The following is an 8012-nucleotide window of genomic DNA, read 5'->3' as shown; positions in this document are numbered from 1 at the left end:
TGTAAACTCTGGAACACCGGTGATATGTGCAAAAAAAGTGAATGCATAGCCCTGCAAATGAGATGACTTTGACAAAAACCGTTACTATTTTTCTTCCTATGTAAAAATCACTGTAAAGTGTAATCTTTTATTCACACTTAATCATTTGTGTTACTCTCAAGTTTACCTCGACAAAACGTAATAAAACCCATTAACCACTTTGAGGTATTTGTTAGTATTACTATGAAAAAGTTATCAATAGTTAAATAGTGCACACATGTACAATCATGTAGATAAGACGCCCTTTACTTCCTGCTGTTTTATACAAAATTCCAGCTTAGCCAAATACGTTGTCATCATCGTCAAAGGAATGTGTGTGCATTTTTTATCTGGTAACAGCTGGATTTGTTTGAGCTGGGTTTCCATTTACTTTTTTATCTCTTAACCTTCAAAACACACATATGTATGATGTGGAAAACTCCCACACTGCAAAAACAGCCTTTCCAAAAACAAGCTAAATGTTCTTGAATCAAGTCAGGTGTTCCTGTATCAAGCAAAGCAATCTGCCAACGGGTGAGCCAAATTAGCTTGGCTAGAATTCGTAAAATTAGAATTAAAATATAGCTACTGAAAGACCGTAACAGGCATTAAGATTACAAGCAATGATTCCTGCATTATTTAAGAAAGAATAACTTAGTAGTGTTTTGGTTGAGTTGACTAAGAATGTATTTCTTAAATTAAGATTTATAATTAGCAAAGAAAGCTTATAATAAGAATCATTGGCTTTAATTGACACAATATTTTAGTGACTTTGCCTTAAACTTAGAATGCAAATCTTAAATTAAGTTTAAAAATTGTGTATACCACATCACAGTTAGATTACATGTTAGACGCTTTTATCCAAAGCGACTAACATACTTAATACTGTGGACAATCCCCACAGGAGCACTTTGGGGTGAAGGGTCTCAGGGACACGACGACATGCTGACTGCAGTGGGGTTTGAACCTGAGACCCCTGATCCGAGCACAAACGCACTAGTCCACTGCGCCAAACGCCTCCGATGCACTCAATGTGTGAAGTGAATAGACAGCTCTCGACAATGAATAAATATATATGAAATTTAAAATTGGTGTCATTTAATCGCATTCTTAAATTGAGAAGTTGTTTGATGGTTTATTTCTTAAAATAAGAAAAAATAAATCTGTTCCATGCCGGGAATTTATGCAAAACAATACTTTAACTTGTTACTGGTTAATTCTAACTCAATATAAGATAGCATTTTTTAATAAGAAAATGTAAGATATATTTTCTCAAAGTAAGAATACTTTTCATCAGCTCACGATGTGTAGCTGGCATCCAGATGTTTGCATTGCAATTCAAGCTCTAGCTTCTCCTGTATGTGCAACACGCGATCGCAAAACAGTGACGAACACGAGCAACACATTGAGCAAACATGCCGGTCGCTGAGACCCAAAAACAATGTTTGATAAAACGGGAATACTGCTGCTAGACAGAGAACAGATGCTCCCCGGCTCAGATTACTTTGAGGAAATGAAAAGGTAAAGCACAAACGCTGTTCTAAGCAAAATGACAGGAACATTTTAATAATGTTATTATTATTATGAACAGTGCAGTGTTACCTGTAGTCCTGATGCTGGTCTCTCTGCACACTGGGTGCTTTTCCTTACGTTTTTAAAGGCCAGCAAACCTCTTATCGGATTCATCCCGCCCTCCCACCACACATCGACCACAGCACCTGCTACACAACCTGCTACACAACCTGCTATACAATCAGCTAAACAACCTGCTACACAATCAGCTACACAATCAGCTACACAATCAGCATTTTACATGACAGCTTGTACCTTGGTGAGAGAATCAAGCAACAATCACTAAATGTATAAAATTGACTCACCCAAAAATCACAAGCTAGCCTTTTAGAGTCACATGTGTGTGTGTGTGTGTTGTGTGTGTGTGTGTGTGTGGGTGTTGTGGGTGTGTGTGTGTGTGTGTGTGTGTGTGTGTGTGGTGTGTGTGTGTGAGTGATGGAGAGTCACCGTTATCTCAAAAATATTGATAAGAGTAAAGGGGTAAACTGTGACATGTAGAGACATTGTTTTCACCAACGCTGATGTCACATCCCTCAGAGAAGTCTATTCTTCTTCTTTTTTTAAACCCATATTGTGATAAAGGAACTAGATTATCTGAAAGATGCTAGAGACACAGGGGACTAAGCATGACACAGGAAAGAGGGGGGGGGGTCATCTGATACCTGACAGGGTCACACAGATCCCGAGCGAGTTTGTGTACAGGGAGAAGAGGAGGGGACCAAGAACAGAGCCCTGAGGGACCCCTGTAGTTAATTGACAAGGGTCGGACTCGGACCCTCTCCAAGTTACCCTTTAGGTACGGCATATCAAGATGCTGATTAGACAGCATGATTATTGCACAGGTGTGCCTTAGGCTGGCCACAATAAAAGGCCACTCTGAAACGTGCAGTTTTGCTTTATTGGGGGGGTCTGGGGGGGTCCGAAAACCAGTCAGTATCTGGTGTGAGGTAGGGGTAGGGGTAGTGGTAGGTTAGGGTTAGGGTTAGGGTTAGGGTAATGTTGTGAATCGAGTGGCCCATGGTGGTGGTGGGGTTACGGTATGGGCAGGCGTATGTTATGGATGACGAACACAGGCCACTCGATTCACAACATTACCCTAACCCTAACCCTAACCCTACCCATGGGAGCAAAAACAAAAGTGTTGCGTTTATATTTTTGTTAAGTGTATATTGCTAAAGACTCACTGAGGGTCTCTGAAGTATATTGCTAAAGACTCACTGAGGGTCTCTGAAGTATATTGCTAAAGACTCACTGAGGGTCTCTGAAGTATATTGCTAAAGACTCACTGAGGGTCTTTGAAGTATATTGCTAAAGGCATTGTTAAATTGGTCAACTAATGATGAAGTCCAAGAAGGAAAGACATTTTGTTTTGGACACTTATCTTCCCGCAGAACAAGTGGTTGAAGGCTGTCTGGTATCTCTGCTGTGAAGGACGTGTTTGGTGTCGCGCTCACATCACATGCAGCAGCTGGATTGCTCCCACGCTGTTGGCAGAAGTGCTTTGCCACATGTTCTCGTGCTGCTGTGGTGTTAGCCTCAAATCTATGAGTTTGTACATCATATTGTAAACTTGATTAACACTTCTCAGTATGACGTAGTGTGACATGATAATTCTGACAAGAATTGACTTGACTCTAAAAATGTAACATCATGTCCAGTGTTACTTTACACTCTGAAGATTAGCACTAACTGACTTAGTGTGCCCGTTCTCTTTTCTCTCAGACATGCTGAGCAGTCTGCAGCAGATTATTTGATCGCCTCTTTTTTACCTGCAAATACAAAATAAAGGAAAAGCATTATTTTATTAACACAATCCACACAAATTGAAAAATATAATCATTGTATAAAACTACATTTAACTTGTGCTGTAACTTTAACTTTGAATTTTTTTTTTATCTGAAAGTGCAATAGGTTTATTCGTAGGTCACTTATTTTCATTTTGCATCTCCAGATAGATTTTCTATAAATCTTTATTCGCATCTGGGACGAGAAATTACACTTGTGACGTTTAATTGTTCAAGAACATTCTATGACTTCAGATAGACACAAAAATAAGCTTTTCATTAACATATGCATCAGGAACAAATATATGTTTGACTAAGTTTAATGTTTGAAAATATTGAATCAGAAATCATCCTTGATATTGACCTAACATGTGTATAGATACCTGTATCCAAGGAGGTATCGGACACGAGCTAAAAGTTGAAGGAGATTTGTTTTGTCCTTGTGGTTCTAGTCCAATCTCGCTACATGAGAAAATCAAAAGCTGGCAGAACATCTGTTTTTTGTTTACAAAAAAGTATGGCTTTGGCGAGTATTGCCTTTAATATCATTTGTGCTGATTGCAGACACCTTTCCTGCCAATATCACTGATGTTCTAGATGGGTATGACTCTGGGCAGTTTGATTCACCAGCTGCAAAGTCCTCCTGTCCTGGACACTACACATCCATGTTTCCAGTCATAGCGTTTTCTATTGTTCTCCTGTAATCGTTGAACACGTGTCTGCCTTTCATGATCTGCTTTCAGACACATTTCCTCTCCGGAGGAAGTCACATGTTATGCTGCCCTAATAGAGAGCAACACAACGACCCTCTCCTTGGACTTAACTAATAATAAAATGTTAATGTGAAATGCAATAGGTTTCTGTATATTTAGCACATTTAAACAAGTGAGCAATTGCTGGCATTGATGTATACTCACTGGATTTGCATATTAAATGTTTGAATGCTTAAATTATTTTTATTTAATCTGCATTTTTGGTAAAGTCCCTCTTGCTAGATCTGAATAAAGGATTGTGGTGCTGTCGTCCTCTCATCAGATATTGGATAAAGGACCAACAGGCCAAACTATCCACAAAGCTCAAGGTCTAACATTCTAAGGCTGTCATGTTGTAAAATGCTGATTGTGTAGCAGGTTGTGTAGCAGGTTGTGTAGCAGGTGCTGTGGTCGATGTGTGGTGGGAGGGCGGGATGAATCCGATAAGAGGTTTGCTGGCCTTTAAAAACGTAAGGAAAAGCACCCAGTGTGCAGAGAGACCAGCATCAGGACTACAGGTAACACTGCCCTGTTCATAATAATAATAACATTATTAAAATGTTCCTGTCATTTTGCTCAGAACAGCGTTTGTGCTTTACCTTTTCATTTCCTCAAAGTAATCTGAGCCGGGGAGCATCTGTTCTTTGTCTAGCAGCAGTATTCCCGTTTTATCAAACATTGTTTTTGGGTCTCAACGACCGGCATGTTTGCTCAATGTGTTGCTCGTGTTCGTCACTGTTTTGCGATCGCATGTTGCACATACAGGAACAGCTAAAGCTTGAACTGCAATGCAAACATCTGGATGCCAGCTACACATCGTGGGCTGATGACATGTTTGGATAGACTCTTCTCTTGATAACAGTTTTAAAGATACTGTAAAAGCTATGATAGGCTTGTGAGAATAGATGGAAGTGATTGGTTGAGCTGGGGAGCCCCGATCACTGAGAGAGGAGAGAGAACTTGGTTGAACTTGCGCTGAGCTTCATATGATCCTTGACTTGAATTCCAGTTTAAACAAGAATCGTTTTTTTTTATTAATTAAAGCTCCAATTTGCCATTTATTAAGGATTACGTTTTTAAATCTGTCTTTATAAATGAATATGCTTTTTTCAAAGCAAATGTGAAAATGTATGTAAAAGTACATGTTTGAGGGTTTCATCCTTCTCGGTCCAACAAGCGTGTGAAAAAATAAATAAATAAAATGATTGCAATCAACATTTCAAAACGGATGCCATTTGTTTTGGGTGATATCAGAAATGGCTCATGACTCCATCTAGCACCTCTTAACCCACCTCTAACTGGGCAAGACACTTCACCCCAAGTGCTCCTGTGGGGGTTGCCACAGTATTGAGTATGTTAGTCGCTTTGGATAAAAGCGTCTAACAAGTGACATGTAATGTAACTGTGGTGTTGTATACACCATTTTTAAACTTAATTTAAGATTTACATTCTAAGTTTAAGACAAAGTCACTAAAATATTGTGTCAATTAAAGCCAATGATTCTTATTGTAAGCTTTCTTTGCTAATTATAAATCTTAATTTAAGAAATACATTCTTAGTCAACTCAACCAAAACACTACTAAGTTATTCTTTCTTAAATAATGCAGGAATCATTGCTTGTAATCTTAATGCCCGTTACGGTCTTTCAGTAGCTATATTTTAATTCTAATTTTGCAAATTCTAGCCAAGCTAATTTGGCTCACCCCGTTGGCAGATTGCTTTGCTTGATACAGGAACACCTGACTTGATTCAAGAACATTTAGCTTGTTTTTTCAAGGGCGGTTTTTGCAGTGTGGGAGTTTTTCCACACGTGTGTGTTTTGAAGGTTAAGAGATAAAAAGTAAATGGAAACCCAGTTCAAACAAACACCAGTATTCTTCCGTCTTGTTGACTGTAACACCCTCTCTTGTAGCATATCAAGGACTCTACTAAAGTCACTCTTTTGCCCAATGCAACCTGATGTATAATAACGACATGTATCCTGATATTGAAGATCAAGCCGGTGACCAGTGACATTTTTCTAACGTGTTCATCTTCCACAGCTTCTGCAGCCATGGCCTCCTGTTCTCCGCTCCTGCTCTTGGTCCTGTGCACTCTGACTGTGGCTGAAGCCCAGCTCAAGGTGTTTGACCTGCAGGCCAGAAAACTCCATGCCAACATTCTGGGAACTCCGGATGCCTATGTCAAGGTGTTTTGTGGATCCACCACTCTGGGTGAAACATCAGTTCGCCACAACGACAAACACCCCTGGTGGGATGAAGACTTCGCTCACTTCAAGGCCCGAGAGAATGACGTACTGAGGCTTGAGGTTCATGACCATGACATCGGGTTCGATGACCTGCTTGGAGTCTGCCAGCGTAAAATTAAGCTGGGAACCCATACGCATGAATGCTTTCTTGAAGAAGGTGGCTCCCTTCATTACACCTACTCCCTCGGCTAATTCTGTCAGTAAAACTTCAAAGCCGTATCCGACCATAAGTCTTTACATGCAGCCTTTGTTTCTCAGACTGGCTCTGAGAAACAAATACATTTGCAAAATATGTTGTTCTGGTTACTGCCACATCGCATCTTTGGCTATTCTTCCCTGTTTCAAAGGTGATTAACGAAAAATAAAGAGTGCTGAAACAACTAAAATGGGTTTCATGTAATTTATCATGATATTACGAGTATATAAATGAATGATTCCATATTCCATATTTTCCATGTCTAATCTTCAAAACATGTTCTTGGATAGAAATACCAAATGTTTTGTTATTTAGACACAATTAACACTTATAGTTTCACGTCTTGTTCCATGAGAAGAGATCATATTTGTTAAATGTTATTATGGGAGAATCACTATTCTTGTGGTGCTGCTGCCTTATTGGGCCCATATTGAGCAGCGCCTATTAAGACCAGAACTCATGTTCAACAACTTCCTGAATACCTGAATTACCTTAATATAAAGTGTTACCAAAAGTTCTGTAGCCTTCCCAAACCTGAGCCTCACGCGCCGCCTATGTGTTTAGCGTGGTTCTACAATCAGAGAGTGACAAGGGTCTGTAAATGCAAGGAAACCAGTTGGCCACAGAAAATCATTTATATCAAAGTTATATATGTTTACACGTATAAATCATTGGTCAGCTTCCACCTGTAGGCTCGGGGGATAGTTATCTAATCAGCACTCAATGTTCTTTGTAAATCTGTGGAGTGATGAGGCCCGAGCTGCTTCTAATAAACATATTAAGAAACATGTGAGTTGTGTGAATGAAATATAATGTTTCCTACCATTATTATATATTCTGTAGCCTGACTCCGTGAATCCTGTATATACAGGATGTGTTGCTAGGAAATAGTAAGGGAAAGCTCCACTTTTTGGACAACATTAATATTGACTCCTCCTGCCATTGGACGTACTTCCTCTCACTGGAATATTAACCTGTTCAGCCCTGAGCATGTTTTTCAAGTCTCAGGCTCGAAAATGACATCCCCAGAACAAATGACCATATCTTCTAAAAGGGTTAAATTAATAATCTTTGTTCTCAAAGTAATGATAAACCTGTGAGTTGGATGGCGAAAAGTCAGAATCAATATAGATGTTTTTTATTTTAAAGAAAATTGAGATTGAACATGGTAAAAAACTATAAATTATAGTGTCCGTCCATAAATTCTTTTTTACTTATAGTGAACACTACCCTTGGATGATGGGTTAGTAGACTAAAAGCTTTAGGAATCCAAAGTACAACATATAATAACTACCCCGTATCAAGATTGATGCAAAACAAGTGAAATGTGAGCTTTTAAGAGAGATTTAGCAACGAAAAAAACACTTCTGGGGTCATTTGGGTCGATTTTACATATCTCTGGCCCCCATTGGTCGATTTTGACGAATGAAATCTCTTTATAA

The 8012-nt window shown here is 39.1% G+C and overlaps 1 protein-coding gene across 1 annotated transcript; it reads left to right on the top strand.

Moving 5' to 3' along the window:
- The first annotated feature begins 4583 nt into the window (after nt 1–4583).
- LOC139433592 (perforin-1-like) lies at nt 4584–6760 on the top strand. Its single transcript, XM_071202660.1, has 2 exons — nt 4584–4644; nt 6169–6760. Exon 2 carries the CDS (start codon nt 6180–6182, stop codon nt 6564–6566), a length of 387 nt encoding a protein of 128 aa, XP_071058761.1. The 5' UTR covers nt 4584–4644; nt 6169–6179; the 3' UTR covers nt 6567–6760.
- The last annotated feature ends 1252 nt before the right edge of the window (nt 6761–8012 follow it).

This window comes from Pseudochaenichthys georgianus, unplaced genomic scaffold (assembly GCF_902827115.2).
Source record: "Pseudochaenichthys georgianus unplaced genomic scaffold, fPseGeo1.2 scaffold_685_arrow_ctg1, whole genome shotgun sequence".
In the NCBI taxonomy this organism is placed as follows: Eukaryota; Metazoa; Chordata; class Actinopteri; order Perciformes; family Channichthyidae; genus Pseudochaenichthys; species Pseudochaenichthys georgianus.
The sequence above is the reverse complement of the archived record's forward strand: the minus strand, read 5'-3'. Positions and strand labels throughout refer to the sequence as shown.

Coding starts and splice junctions, on each gene's coding strand:
- LOC139433592 (XM_071202660.1), top strand. CDS start 6,180: ATGGCCTCCTGTTCTCCGCTCCTGCTCTTGGTCCTGTGCACTCTGACT.